At 44.3% G+C, this 15,860-nt stretch overlaps 1 protein-coding gene across 2 annotated transcripts in view; it reads right to left on the minus strand.

Moving 5' to 3' along the window:
* FKTN (fukutin) overlaps positions 1 to 15,860 on the minus strand; it is a 57,872-nt gene that overhangs the window by 26,477 nt on the left and 15,535 nt on the right. The window contains exon 9 of one of the 2 annotated variants that reach the window (XM_009965177.3): positions 13,239 to 15,563. The exons of the other annotated variant lie outside the window; for it this stretch is intronic. Within the exon in view, the coding sequence (XP_009963479.2) occupies positions 15,350 to 15,563 (214 nt within the window). The 3' untranslated portion in view covers positions 13,239 to 15,349. Of the gene's footprint in view, positions 1 to 13,238; positions 15,564 to 15,860 lie in introns of those variants that run through there. 2 annotated transcript variants of the gene reach the window in all.

The raw sequence follows: 15,860 nt of genomic DNA on the forward strand, positions 1-15,860 counted from the left end.
GATCAGCTGCAGCATCTTCAAGTGATGAATGGTGATATCCTTGAGCAATGGATTGCAGCCACATGTCCCTCGCTGATTATGTGCAGGCACCGAGTCTCACCCAGATGGCTCATGCTCGCACTCTGGATGAGCAAGTTTGGGAGATCTGGAGCATCATGCAAAGCTGTTGTTGGTACTGGTGTCATGCCTGGGGAGTTGTTCTCTGCAACTCTTGGTGCCCAACCCCAGAGCCTTTGGGGGATTTTCCCTGGCCCTCCCAGGTTCAGGCAGCCAGGTGTCATGATTTAACCCCAGACAGTAGCTAAGTACCACGCAGCTCCTCCCTCACTCCTCACCACTCCCAGTGGGACGGGGAGGAGAATCAGAACAAAAAAGTAAAACTCGTAGGTTTTACTGGTGTCCACCGAGTTCTGTTGCCTCCTCTGCCCAGAGCCTTGCAAACTCGGTGCAGAGCCTGAGGTCTGGTACCAGCAAGGCCAGTGCTGTGTTCCTGGGCTGTGGGACTTAAGGGACGGGGTGCATCCACTGTGGGTCTTGTTACACCGTGGGGCAGAGGAACGGGAGCAGGAGTCTTGCAAAGTGAGTGGGTGGGCTTTCCTGGGAAGAAATATTCAGTTTGTTCTTGTCTTTTGTTTTGAAAACCAATACCTGCAGCCATAATGGATGTGCCGGGGGCTTTGTTCTGACCTGGCAGGGGAAAAGCTGTACAGTTCACAGACAGCAAAGAGACCAGTATGGTCTCAGTAGCAGCCTACGTGTAATTCTTACAGTACAAGAAAAGAGAAGATTGAATACAGAAAAAAGTCCTCAGCTTTACTAACAGGTGGGATATTAAAAGGTGGGATGCTAATGGTGGTGGCTTCTACTTGCTTACATTAGGATCTCCCTGCACCTTGGTATGATTTGCTGACATGCCTTCAGTTCTCTGCCCTGTTACTCCCCATTACCTCTGAATATACTGCATGTCTCTTCTGCATATGCCAGGTACTATTTCCATGTTCCCTTTGCTCCTGTGCAAAAGCACGTTTTGCCCAGCTGCAGGCCATTATCTCTGCTGTTTCTAGCTTTGGGATCGAGGACACTGCAAAAATCTGAAGCAGCACATGCATTTGTGGAGGTACATAGGTGTGACCCAGTTCATCTCAATGGGCTTAAAGCCAGTGGTGTACACTACTAATGAATTTGAATAAGCTTCCAATTACTTTGATCTGAGAAATATCCTACTTTGCACTACTGCTTTGACACTTTCACAGCAGGCTTCATTAGGAAAAATTTCTGATTACAGTGTTTATCATACAACTCCACTCAGGTGACATAGATGCCACCCACGCATTTTCTCTATCAACACTTACAGCTTGGATCTAAGCCTTTAGTGCCTACGTATTGAAAGGAGAAAAGCTTCATTATCTTTTTTCTTCAGGATTGAGATTAAATTTGATTAGCATTCGTGCTACTTAAGTTCTGTGACATTTTTGCATGTTCTCCTTAGGAGCCTGGGCTCTCTTTGCTGCATGGTGGCATCTCCGCGGTGTCCTGTGTCAGTGCACAGTGACCAGGTCACACCCCTCACCTAAGTATAGCAGTGTGACACTGACAATGTATGCTCCAGGCCCTCTTACTACAAATTTGCAGTGCATCCTTTCTGTTCTGGTATCCCAGCTGCTGCAAATAGAGGCCTGCTGCCTGGAGATGTTATCTGTGCCTTGCCAGTGCTTACCAATTTGCCCTAAAGCTGTGCAAGATCTGTTCTTCCCAAGGCATGAAAATTAGTTTACAGGCTGCTGCTGTAAACAGAACCCCACCAGCCTGCTCAAGTTTTCCCCACTGCAACATGGTTCTTCTTCATTGCAATTTAAACCTATTGTTTCTTATTTACCACAACAAGGCTTCAGCTTTCCTTGAAACCTCTGGCTTTTCTTCTTCCTCCAAACAGACCAATTGTTTAGTCTGTCTTCAAAGGTGTCTCAACAAATGCCTTTGTCCTAGACACATTACAGGCAGGTTCGTTTATGTAAGACAGGGGGCAGCAAGTTCAGGAATAACTGATTTTTCCCTGTGGCTCCCTGCCAACTCACTGACAGTGACCAACAGGAGTTGGCTCCCTGCCAACTCACAACAGTGACCAACCAACTTTCCTGTAACAGATGGGAGGACTGCAGAAAAGAGCCACTGTAGGCTAAGCATGCCAACTGAAGGATGCTGGTGGACTCAGAGCCCTGACTTCAGTTTTCAAGGAGTCTAGAGCCTAGTCCTCAGGACAGTGCTGTAGTGGCAAGTATCCAAAATCAGAAGACAATGTCCTGGAAATGGTTATAGCCAAGACTAAGGGACCTATGCATTAGATAAAAGGGTGTAATAGCTGCAGAAGAGCACAGTCTGTTTAAGGGGATCCCAGCTGCATCTGCTGCCTCTTCTTTCCAGTTGCTGGAGCAAATCTTTCACACACAGATGAAGACTATGTAAAGCCATGTGTAAAGCCATGGCCAGCACTTGAGTTTGACATCATCTAGTTCAGAGTGCCTCAATACCCATTTCAAGCTTCCATCCTCCAAAACATTCTGTGACTTTTTGTCAGTCAGCTGAAAGTCAAGCCCCCTTATAAAGCTTTTCTCATGTAGCTGTGCCCATCAACACAAAAGGTGGCCCAAGAAGTATACATCAAACAGCACTAATTCCATGACAGTCGGGTAGTCCTCCAGGAACCAGCTATTTAAAGTTGATTTCATACAGATCATAACAGCTCATAGACAGTATTTCTATTTTTCTGATTTATTTCTTACTGGAATAAATTAAAATTTGGTAACATTTAAAAAAAGAAATCTCTAAACCAAAAAGTGACCTTCAAGAGCATCCCACTAGTTTTCATTTCACCTTACCCAGCTGCAAGATGGAAATTGTATTACTCTGTGAAACTGTCTTAAGTGGTCTATTTTCTTCATAGTGATCTATTTTCTTCCTACTGAGCAGCCCAGCAAGTCAAATTTTCACTCATGACAAATCCTGTTTCACTCTGGCAGTACTTCAAAGGCTCTTCAGTATCAAATACTTCTTAAGTATGTTGTCCTCCTGTAGTACCTTAGCTTAGTGTTAAGGCCAACAAAATCTGTATGTCAGCTGTGCTTTCTTCTTTACCTGCAAGGCTCAGCCTACTTTCAGACTGGCCTGCAAGCTCTGTCAGTGGCTTCTACAGAGTCTGTCAAAAGTCATTGCTGCCAACTGTATCTCAGCTGTAAAGTTTTTGATGAGACCCATCACCATGGAAGAACTGCTCCAGAACCCTAGCACTTGGCTATCAGGAAGACACTGTTCCCAGAAAAATCCCTTCCCTTCTATTCTCTTATGTCCAAGATCACTCCAAGAGCCTTGGGTGGACTCTGGTGCAGCATTCATAGAACCAGAACACCATAGAATCACAGAAGCACAGAACAAGTTTGAGTTCGAAGGGACTGTTAAAGATGAACTAGTCACAGCCCCCCTGCGATAGGCAGGGACACCTTCCACTAGATCATGTTGCTCAAAGCCCCGTCCAACCTGGACTTGAACACTTCCAAGGAGGGGACAACCACAACTTCTCTGGGTAACTTGTTCCACTGTCTCACCACCCTCACAGGAAATAATGTCTTCATTATAGCTAATATAAATCTATGCTCTTAGTTTAATTACAGACCCCTGGTTTGTATTGATACTGGGGATTGCCCCCACTCCAATATGTAAACTTGCACCTGGCTTTGTTGAACTTCATGAGGTTCACTTTGGCTCACTTCTCAAACCTGCCAAGGTCCCTCTGGATGACATCTCTTCCCTCAAGCATATCAGCTGCACTACTCAGTGTGGTGTCATCTACAAACTTGCTGAGAGTGCACTCGATCTCACTGCCATTGTCCTTAATTAAGATACTGACCAGTACCAGTCCAGATACAGACCCCTGAGGGACACTCTGACTGATCTCTATTTGGACATTGAGCTGTTGACTGCAGCTCTCTGGAAGTGACCATCCAGCCAATTCCTTATCCTTCTCACAGTCCACTCATCAAAACCCGTAGCTCTACAATCTAGTGACAAGGATGTTGAGGGGCACTGTATCAAAGGCCTTACAGAAGTCAAGATAAATGCTATCAGTTGTTCTTTTCTTATGCACCAAAGCAGTCACTCCAGCATAGAAGACCACCAGATTGTCAGGCATGATTTGCCCTTTGTGAAGCCATGTTGGTTGTCTCTAATCACCTCCATGTCTTCCATACACCTTGGCATAGCATCCAGGAGCATCTGCTCCATGATCTTACCAGGCACAGAGGTGAGGCTGACTGGTCAGTAGTTCCCAGGATCCTCCTTTTTACCCTTTTTAAAAATGGGCACCATGTTTCTCTTTTTTCAGTCACTGGGGACTTTGCCTAACTGCCATGACTTTTCAGATATGATGGAGAGCAGCTTAGAGACTACATTTGTCAGCTCCATCAGGACCCTGGGCTTATATTTCATCAGTTCTCGTGGACTTGTGTATATCCACATTCCTCAAATGATCTCAGACCTGATCTTTTCCTATGATGGGAGGAACTTTGTTCCCCCAGCCCCTAACATGACGTTCAGAGACTCGAGAGATGTGATGTCTTGCGTTTGAGTGAGTGGTGGGGTTTTTTGGTAGCAGGGGAGGTGGCTATAGGGGCCTCCCCCTGTGAGAAGTTTCTTGAGGCTCCCCCAGCTCCAAGTCAGCTCCACCTCTGCACCAAAACAATCGGCTGCGCCTCTGCGATAACGTATTTAAGAAGGGACGTGGTGATGGCCAGTGGGACTGGTGAGGAGGAGTTGCTGCAGCTGCGTGAACCCCAAGGTCAGTGGAGGAACGGAGGAAGAAAGGAGGGGGGAGGTGTGCTGGAGCAGAGACCCCCCTGTATCCTGTGGGGAGGCAGCAGGGCGGCCCCCCCTGCCACCCATGGAGATCTACAGTGGAGCAGACACTGATTTACGGCCTGTGGGGTGGCTTCATGTGGCAATTAAGGTGTCTATGCCTGAAATGGGCTGGGACCCTAGGAGAAGAGGCAGATCCCACTGCTGTAGTTCATCACCAGGAGGATAACAACACGTGAGGATGTCTCACACCGGAGCAGCTTGAGAGGGGCTGCAGCCCAAGGGAGGGACTCAAGTCAGAGAAAGTTTGTGGAGGACTGTCTCCTGTGAGAGGGGGACCATGATGGAGCAGGGGAAAGAAGTTCCAGAAGCTTCCCCCACCAAAGATGAAAGAAGAGGCAGCACTGACTGCACACACCCCCCATCCCCTGCCCCTGCACCGCTGGGGGAGGAGGTAGAGATATCGGGAGCAGAGCTGAGCCCGGGAAGAAGGGAGGGGTGGGGGGAAGGTGTTCTCAGGATGTGATAATGCTTCTCACTGTCTTACTATGTCAAATGTTGTTGTTATTAGTGTCTGTAATAAAACTATGTTCTTTTTTTTCTTCCTCTAATGAGTCTGCCTTTTGCTCATGACCATAATGGGTGTTTTATCCTGCCCTGTCCTATCTTGAATCTTGAAAAGAGGGAAGTGAGCAGCCACATGGTGCTCGGTTGCACTCTGAGCAGACCACGACATATGGGAAGAGAGATTACTGTTGAAAATCAAGGCAAAAAAGTTCTTGAGTACCTCAGTCTTCTTCATGTCCATTATCACCATCTCCTGTTTTATTTATTATTCTGGGAGCCAAAGAGAGGCAGCATCCTCCTGAAACAAATTTGTGTCCATCTGCCACAACTACATAGCTGTAACTGAAACCCCGTAGTGATAAAATCCCCCTGTGTGGACACCCACACCCAGACTTTCTTCCCAAGAACTGAAAGAGCTGCCCAGACCCAAAGTTACATGGAAATCCAGAACCTGGAAGTTCTTTTAGGGTCCAAATACAGAGGTGAATGTCACGGGTGCAAGTGTGCCCAGCTGGATGAACACTTCAAGCAATTTGCCATGTTACATGAGGAGCTTAACAGGCAGCACAGTATCCAGGAATCTGAGTGAAAGATCGATGTGTGGTATTATGTGCCGTCAAAAGCTGAGGGACAGCCTTGCCTTAAGTCTTTGCAAAGGGAAAATAAAATTGCTTCCAACCCTGAGCTGACAGACTCAACTGACTCACAAGACAAAGGAGACTAAAGTCTTATCTCTGCTCAGAGGAGGGGGAGGAATCTTTCCCTTCCGCCTGAAGTGCCTCTGTGTAATGGATATGGTGCCCTTGGAGATGCAGAATGAAGAGAATGAGTAACACACAAGACCCAGGAAAGGCCAACTGTGCAAATCTGGCCCAACCACCCACTTGCATGAGAACCAGTACCACCAGAAAAGTATGTAGGGTGTTAGTAATTGGAGACTCCTTGCTAAGAGGCACCGAAGCACCCGTTTGTCATCCTGACAATGTCTATATAGAGTTTGCTGCCTGCTGGGAGCTCATATATGTGATGTCATGGAGACACTGTCAGGCCTGGTAAAGTCTGTGGACTATCACTTGCTCCTACTATTCCAAGTAGGGTAGAATGATACTGCAACAAGACAACTCAGAAATATCAAAAGACTTTATGTTCCTCAGAACAATGTTAAAGGGATTGGTAGGACAGATGATGTTCCCCTCTATCCACCCTGTTGGAGAAGGAGGTTCAAGAAAAAGAAGATGGATATAACAGATGAATGACTGCATAGCTGGTGCCAAGCTCAAAGTCTTGACTTCAAAGTCTTGGGCATACCTTTGAGAAATCAGGCCTGTTGACAGCTGACAGGGCTCAACTGACCCAGTGGGGTAAGAGTGTCCTGGGCAGCAAGATGGCTGGACTTATAAACAGAGCTTTAAATTAGGCTTAGTCAGGGAAAGGGATGGAATTCTAAGCACTAGAGAAGAGCCAGGGACTACTAAGGCATTAGGAAACAGCAGGGACACACCTGTGAATTGGCTCAAGGGAATTAGGGCAAATTCCTAGAGAAAGGTGATGTGGCCAATAGCCCAGCTGAGAGGCCTCTATACCAATCCATACAGCATGGGAAACAAGCAGGAAGAGCATGTAGCCACTGCCTGTTTGTAACACTATGACCTGATTGCTATCACAGAAACATGGTGAGATGAATCACACGATTGGAGTGCTGTGATTGACAGCTATAAACTGTTCAGAAGGGACAAGCAAAGAAAGAGAGGTGGAGGAGTTTCCCTCTATGCCAAAACCAGGATTGATTGCACACAACTGTCTTTAAAGAACAGCAGTACCCAGGTTGAGAGCTTCTGGGTGAACACTTGAGACCAAGCCAACAAAGGAAACTTTTTGGTTGGTGTCTACTACAGGCTACCTGATCAAGAAGAGAAGGTCAATGAAGAGTTCTTTATTCAGCTGCAGGAAGCACCATGCTTGCAGGCCCTGATCCTAACAGGTGACTTCAACCACCCAGTCATCTGTTGGAAAAACAACACAGCAAAGTACAAGCAGTCCAGGAAACCCCTGGAGTGGTCTTGGGCTGACAACTTCCCAGTACAGGTGATGGACACCCCAACCTGAGGAGAGGCACTACTGGACCTGTTGCTCACTAATGTGGAAGAACTTGTCAGATAGGTCAAGACTGGAGGTAGACTGGGCTGCAGTGATCATACCCTCGTAGAATTCTCAATCTTGAGGGGTACAGGATGAGTAAAAAGTGGAGTCAGGACCCTAAACCTCAGAAAGGCAAACTTTCAGCTGTTTAGGGCAGTAGTGCATGGGATCCCTTTGCAAACTGTCCTCAGAGATAAAGTTGCGAATGAGAGTTGGGAGATATTTAAGGACATTTTTCTTAGGGTGCAAGAGCTCTCAATCTCAACATTCAGGAAGAAGGCAGGAGGCCAGCTTGGCTAAGTCAAGACCTCTCAGCCAAACTAAAATACAAAACCAAAATGCATAGGCAGTGGAGGCCACATCACAGGGAGACTGTAGGGATATGGCCTGAGAGTGCAGGGAGGCAGTCAGAAAAGCCAAGGCATAGCTGGAGCTGAACTTGGATAGAGCTGTAAAAAATAACAAGAATGGCTTCTTCAGGTACATAGGACAACAAAGGAAGATGAAAGAAACTATGACCCTGCCTTGATGAGCAAAACAGGAGACCTGGCTACAGCCAACAAGGAGAAGGCTGAGGTACTCAACAACTTTATTGCCTCAGTCTTCACTGGCAAGGGCTCCAGCCACACCATCCAATTCACAGAATGCAAAGGTAGGGCCTGGGAGAATGAACTACCACCCACCATGGGTGATCAGGTTCAGGACCATGTAAGGAATCTGAAGGTGTACAAGTCCATGGGACCTGATGTACCTGCAGGTCCTGAGGAAACTGGTGGATGAAGTGGCTAAGCCAATATCCATCATATTTGAGAAATCATGGCAGTCCTGTGAAGTTCCCACTGACTGGAAAAGGGAAATATAAACCCCATTTTTAAAAAGGGAAAAAAGGAAGACCTGGGGAATTACAGGTCAGTCAGTCTCACCTCTGTACCCGGCAAGATCATGGAGCATATCCTCCTGGAAACTATGCTAAGTCACATAGAAAATAAGGAGGTGATTGGTGACAGCTGACATGGCTTCACTAAAGGCAAATCATCTCTAACAAATTTGGTGGCCTTCTACAATGGGATTACAGTGTTGTTGGATAAGGGAAGAGCGACAGATGTCATCTACCAGGACTTATACAAAATATTTGATACTGTCCTGCACAACATCCTTGTCTCTAAATTGGAGAGACCTGGATTTGCTGGATGGACCACTCAGTGGATGAGGAATTGGCTGGATGGTCACACGCAAAGAGTTGCAGTCAATGGCTCAATGTCCAAATGGAGACCAGGGACGAGTGGCATTCCTCAGGGTTGGTATTGGGACCAGTAATGTTTAACATCTTTGTCAGTGACATGGGCAGTGGGATTGAGTGCACCCTCAGCAAGTATGCTGATGACACCCACCTGTGTGGTGTGGTCGACACACTGGAGGGAAGGGCTGCCATCCAGAGGGACCCTGACAGGCTTGAGGGCTGGGCCTGTGCACACCTCATGAAGTTCAACAAGACCAAGTATAAGGTCCTGCAAATGGGTCAGGGAAATCTGATATCCCAAGCACAAACACAGGCTAGGTGATGAGTGGATTGAGAGCAGCCCTGAGAAGAACTTGGGCTTGTTAGTGGATGGAAAACAGTCTATGAGCCAGCAGTGTGTGCTCACAGCCCAGAAAGCCAACTGTACCCTGGACTGCATCAAGAAAAGTGAAGTGTGGCCAGCAGGTCATGGGAGGTGATTCTCCCCTTCTACTCTGCTCTTCTGAGATCCCATCTTGGAATGCTGTGTTCAGCTCTGGGGACTCCAGTATAGGAAGGACATGGAACTGCTCAAGAGGGTCCAGAGGAGGGCTGTGAAGATGATAAGGGGGCTGGAGTACCTCCCTTTTGAGGACAGACTGAGAGAGTTGGGGTTGTTCAGCCTAGAGAAGATAAGGATCTGGGGAAACCTTCTAGTGGCCTTTGAGTACTTAAAGGGAGCTAAAGGAAAGATGCTGAGGGACTCTTTATCAGTGAGGGTTGTGATAGGATGTGGGGTAATGCTTTTAAACTGAAAGAGGGCAAATTTAGATTAGATGTTTGGAAGAAATTCTTTCCTGTGAGGGTGGTGAGACAGTGGAACAAGTTACCCAGAGAAGTTGTGGCTGCCCCCTCCCTGGAAGGTTTCCAGGCCAGGTTGGATGGGGCTTTGAGCAACCTGATCTAGTGGAAGGTGCCCCTGCCCATGGCAGGGGGTTGGAACTAGATGATTTTTAAGGTCCCTTCCAACCCAAACCATTCTATGATTTATCGGGGGGGGGGGGGGGGGGGGGGAAGGGTATATTTTCTTCAACCTTCCTCTTCTGACCAAAAGTTCAGGGGGGATCTCATCAATGTATATACATACTTGAAGGGAAGGTACAAAGAGGAAGGAGCCACGTTCTTTCCAGTGGTGCTCATTGACAGGACAAGAGGTAATGGACAAAAACTGAAACACAGGAGGTTCCTTCTGAACATCAAGAAACACTTTTTCATTGTGAGGGTGACAGAGAACTGGCACAGGTTGCCCAGAAAATCTGTGGATTGTCCATCCTTGGAAATATTCAAAACCCATCTGGACACAGTTCTGAGGAATGAGCTGCCTGTGGCCCTGCTGGAGCAAGAGGGTTGGACCAGATGTCCCCTAGAGATCCCATCAAACCTACACCACTCTGATTCTGGGATTTTGTCTCAAGTTAGAGATCCATACCTACCTGTCACCTTTTACCTCAGTGCTACTTGGCAAACCCAGACTTCCTGAAATAAGCACTATTAATCACTCTTAGGTCAGGAAACTAAACTTCTGAGAATAACAGCCCTAGCCTGCTAACACTATCCATAACTCATGAAAGAAAGATGTTCCACCAGGTCTCTCAGCAAGCTGAATTGTGTAGGTCAAACATTGTTTGGATGACACAAAAAAACCCACTAAAAAAAGTAAGAAAATAAATAAGTAAAAAAAAAAAAGAAAATAACTCCCTAAACTCAGTTGGGCCCTCTTCCTGGTAAACAGCAAGAATACATGCAATCACATAATTTCTTCCAGACATTTAGCTTGTTATCAACCATAGCTCTAAACTGATTTCTTTTGCAGAACTAACCTGAATATCTCTGCAGAGTATGGTTCTGTGTCAGACCTATTATTGCCCTGAGTGATGTGTCCTGTGCTCCTGAATTCTGAAACACAGGTATGTTGTACTCACTAACATTCAAGCTAATTACTCTGATGATAAAAAATGATATTCAGAAGTTCTAGAGCTGGGAGAGGAATGTTATGAGCACACAGGATGATCTGCAGAACACCTGGCAACACATTTCACCTAGTAAATTCTGGATAAAACACATGAGTTCTCTTTTAAGCTGCAGGAAAGATTTATTCCAGGAAAAGAGGCACAACCACAACAGTGTTAGTTTCCCTCCTTTACAAACAAAGCTTTCATTGTGCCTTCCTTGTTTCAAGGTCAAAGCTCTGACCCCCACCCCTTAATTACAGCAGTGACTTGGATTTAATAAGACTCATTCAACTCATAACTCATGTGCCCTGCTGCAGTCTAAATCATTAGGACATTTATGTATAAAACTAGCCACACCAGAGAACTCACCACGAGGCAATCTAATGCTATTAAGCAAGATTATCAGCTGATGTAAATTGAATGCTGGTGCCTATTTATGAAAACAGATGTAGATCATGAAATGCAAGTGCTGAATAGTCTTTTATGTGCTTGCATGAAGCTTTCCAATCTCTCACATTTTATTCTGCAATACATAGTGTGATAGAATTACATGAAGAGAAAGAAAACAAGCCTAAACAGAGAGGTAGGTGCCCCTGAATTTATTGAACTGCTGTGTGAACTCAGAGAATTCTGCCAATGAGTAATAAAGGACAGAGTTCCTGAAAGCCATTGCACCATGACAAGGCAGTCCAAGGAAGGAAGGAAGGAAGGAAGGAATATCTGTATTATTAAACAAGGAAGATATCTGTATTATTACACAAAAGTTGCTCCTTTTAACATCTTATTCATCTGTGCAAAATGAACAATTCCAACTGACAGTGCAAAACAGAGATTGTTTTCCTTGAGTTGACAGACTTCTGATGAGAGAATTCTAAAGCAGCAAAGGATGCAAACTTTGTTTTTAATGCTGGGAATCAGCATCTCAAATACTCTGTTTCAAGGAAAAGGGCATAAACAAAATCACCTACTTATTTTTTCATTTGGATAGAAGAGAAAGACTTGACCATATTTTCATGGCTCTCCTATTTGCATCATCACGCTTCCATTTCTGACTTTAAAAGAGTGGGATGGAACATAGACAGGTCCTTCTTTTATCAGAAGATTCCTTCCAGAGAGATGAAAAGCATTGGCATCTCCAGCAGATGCTCACAGCCCTGCATGGTGAAGAATCATCTGTTCTGTGCAGGAATTACAAGATTGTTCTACACTCTCAGTCTGGCTCAGACATACCCTTTGAAAGACCTGCACTGCACTCTTGGAAATGATCACATTTTTCAAGTGTTCAAGATGCTGTGGCTTCCTATCATTTCCACAGTTGGGCTCTAATGTCTGATTCTAGAAATACAACCTTTCTTAAGCTCATACACAAACGATGATTCCAATTTCCATTTTGTAAAAGCTGTAAGTGACTGAAAACTGATACAGAATCACAGAAGATAGGAACTCCCTCCAGCTGGAAGATAGGATTAATGACAGTCAATCCTTAACTGTAATCAGACTTGGCTGACATTTGTCTAATGTGCTCTCAGAGAACCCCAGAGTCAAAGGCTTCACACATTTCCACATGTAAAACATTCCAGTATTCCACTCACTCAGGCACCCCTCCCATTTACTTCTATTTCCTACCAATCACGGAAAGGTAGCACATATATCCCTTTCTTTTTGCAACCATCTTTTACAGCTTTTGACAATGGCTTTTTATGGTCCCTTCTCTTCAGGCAACCCTACCTCTTCAATCTTTCTTTACAGTTATTCTGGAGCTTTGAATATCTTGCTAACCCTATTCTTTGCTCATGGGCATTCCTTGAATAGGCTCTGCTATCTTTAAGAGTTACACATATGTAACATGATTTGTTTGCTACCTGAAAGTCAAGGTACTTCACGTGTTGCTTAAGACCTTAAATGAATGCCATTAAGAGAATTTCAGAATTGTTCTCTCCAGAGCACTTTGAAAATGAAAGCAGTTAATAAGCTAGGAAAGTAACACAGAATTAAGAATCCATTTCAGATAAAGCAATTCAGGAGAACCTAACAGGAAACAAATGCCTAAATCTGGGTGTCTCTGTGGAGAACAGTAAGGCTTCAGTCTTGTGGTGTGCCTTTGAAGAGCACCAGTTCTACGATGTTTACACTGCTCCTTGGGATGCAATCCTACGAGCAGGAAACCTGCAGTCAGGGCACTGCACAAAGCATGGCAGGAGACATGCAGGAGTGCGATGTATTTGTGCAATAGCAGGCTCCTTTTTAATACATATGGGCACCTGCTTTATTCCAAGTATCTCTGTTGTGTTCAACAGTGTGTTATTTATTAAACAATAAAAGCTCAAGATAAACAGTCAATAAGCAGTGTAAGAAACAGTTCAAAATTTGTCTCTGCGTTATGTCATGGTAACTGCAACGACATGTGTTAAATGCTGCTCAAGATGACAAAACAAAGGACAAAACAACATCCGGAGTTGCAAATTACTTTCCTTCTTTTAATCAGTGTTAAATATACACGTGTATCTTCTGAAAATATTTTAACCTGAAGAATAACTTACAGGTATAATCAACTATTTAAGACATCTTCTCTTTCCAAGACATGCATTTTTTCCCATTAGTCTTTCCATTTACAAAGTCAAAAATTTGACAGGACTATAATTTTCTGATAGCATCTTTTCTTTCACTCTTAAACATCTATCGCACTTGAAAAACTTATTGTACATTATTAAACAAAGAAGTTCACAACAACAGAGTTCTGAACACAAAAGCTGTAAGGACATTGGCTATTTTCATTTTGAGGAAAAAATACAAAAAATTCTACCTGAGAAATTATCCCTTATGATGTACTGTTTGCTTCACCAAGTAAATGGCATTAGCAGGATTTTACATCTCTCTCTCTCCTTAATTAGGCAAAGCTAACACAGTTACCATACCAACTGAAGAACCAGCACGACAAGTTGTTGCCAGAAGTTGAGTAATTTACTCCAGTGCTTCAGTGGCAGACCACTGGAACTAAGAGGATTGGCAGGAAAAAGCATGTAGTACACGCCAGGATGAAAACAGCAGGGAAGCCCTAGAGTGCACCTGGAATGATACAGTAGTAAAACCACCACATGGCAGTAGCTATTTAATCTCTCCAGAGCTGTACACACTTGAATACACAGCTGAAAACTGCAGATCAGCAGAACGCAAACCACAGACTCAACCTACCTCTACCCAGTGAAAGGTGGAAAAGCTGTGACCCACAGATAGCCTTTCTGCTTTAGCCAGGAAAGAATGGATACAGGTTTGTTGCAACTAAACATGAGTTTCATTCAGTATTTTGACACGAGTTCACAAGTGCTCCTGTCTGTACTGTATATTACAGTCGTAACTAGCAGCTCTAGTGCCCCTGTTTTCCCTGCACAGCAGGACTGGAACAAACTTGGACACACATCCTCATATGAAAGCTATTATCCCTCTCCAAAATACTGAAGAAGAAAGCCTACTTCACTGACCAAAAGCACCAATAAAAGCAGAAGAGAGTTGTCAGGCTTCCAGTGTCTCCCCATGCAAAGCTTGTTGCACTAACACTCCACTTGCAACTATACTCCTGCAAATTCAGTGGAATGGTTGGTATTTGTACACACTTCTGCTTACACTTACGGAAAATACCTGTGATTCTGAGATCTCTGTTATGTGAGTTAAACAGAAAATTATCAGTACCCCCATTTCTATCTACTTGTAAGAAAGCAGGGATAGCTGTAATTTTCTAAAATCTAGTCAAAATTTTACATGGAGAACACACTAATTGGGACATCAAAACTAGAACGTTTCTTTTTCCATGGGAAAGACATCCCTGTGGCATACACCTTCACGTTCTTAAAAAATTAAAAAACAAACAAACAAAAAAAAAGGCAGGTAACATCCCCTGTCATCATTGCCTGCAGTGGTTGGTTCACAAAATCCCAACTGTTATTGGAAGATGAACAATGTGGATAGTTTCTCCTTTCATTCATTCCGTGTTACACCATTACCCAGTACCTCCTACATGTAAAGCAGGTGTGTCACATGGGTTCTGTGTAATAGAAACATTCCATTCCCAAGAGCAGCCTGTTGCATATTATAGGGATAGATCAGTCTCAAATCAAGCACATTTGAGGTATTCATAACTCTGGTGATTAAAAGGTGAATATTCACAGGATCTCCTCTGAAAAAAAGAGGGATTTTTCCACCCTATCCCTCTCTTAAGCTTGAGAAGTGAACAATCCCAAGGTTTTGATGATCCCAGGAAAGCCTGAGCCACCTGAGCACTGTTTACATTTAAATAGTCAACAGGCTGTAAGTTTGCTGCAACATTTCTTCTCTATTCCCTCTGCACAGCTTTTTTTTTCAGCTTCCCTTCTCTTCAGTTTTCTAGATAATTAAGGGAAAAGATTAAAGATGATGTATGATGAAGTACCTGTTAAGCAAAAAAAGGCAGATGTCTCCTTAGGAAACAGATGAGAAGTTACAAAAGGAACAGATCTCGATGCCTTTGGAAAACAGGAAATTATAAACTGACAGTTTCAAGGATGGCAGGCATGCTCTATTAGCAATCAAGTGGTCAGTAGATTTGAATGACATCATCCCATTCATCAACAGGCCAGACACCATTGTACTGCACGTTGGACGGTGAGCGCTTCCAGTCCCACACCTTCACAGGAACCTTCCAGTCTGGGCCATAGTTGGCTTCAACATACTGATGGGTTTCACAGGGCACATGTACCTTGAGTTCTACAAATTCAGTCCAACAGAGAGTAAACTTTGGAAAGAGATACCTGTGTCATAACAAAAGAACATGGTCACTGGCAGAAGACTGAAATACACCTCGAAGTTCCGAGAGAAAGCAAGTAACTGTAGTGAGTGGGAAGGTTACATTTCTAGTTTGTTTTGTTTTGTTTTGTTTTTATTTCACAACTTTCTATCTAAAAAATATTACCTACATACTGGACAGGGGTGTTATCAGCAGTAACTGGTTAACATTTACCACACGATCTTAGCAAGGGGCATTTCTAATTCTTTTGCTGCTTATTCTCATATAATTCTGCTACCTACAGGAAATCACTTAGTCCCTG

The sequence above is a fragment of the Tyto alba genome, unplaced genomic scaffold, assembly GCF_018691265.1.
Source record: "Tyto alba isolate M040663 unplaced genomic scaffold, T.alba_DEE_v4.0 Super-Scaffold_13, whole genome shotgun sequence".
NCBI classification, from domain to species: Eukaryota; Metazoa; Chordata; class Aves; order Strigiformes; family Tytonidae; genus Tyto; species Tyto alba.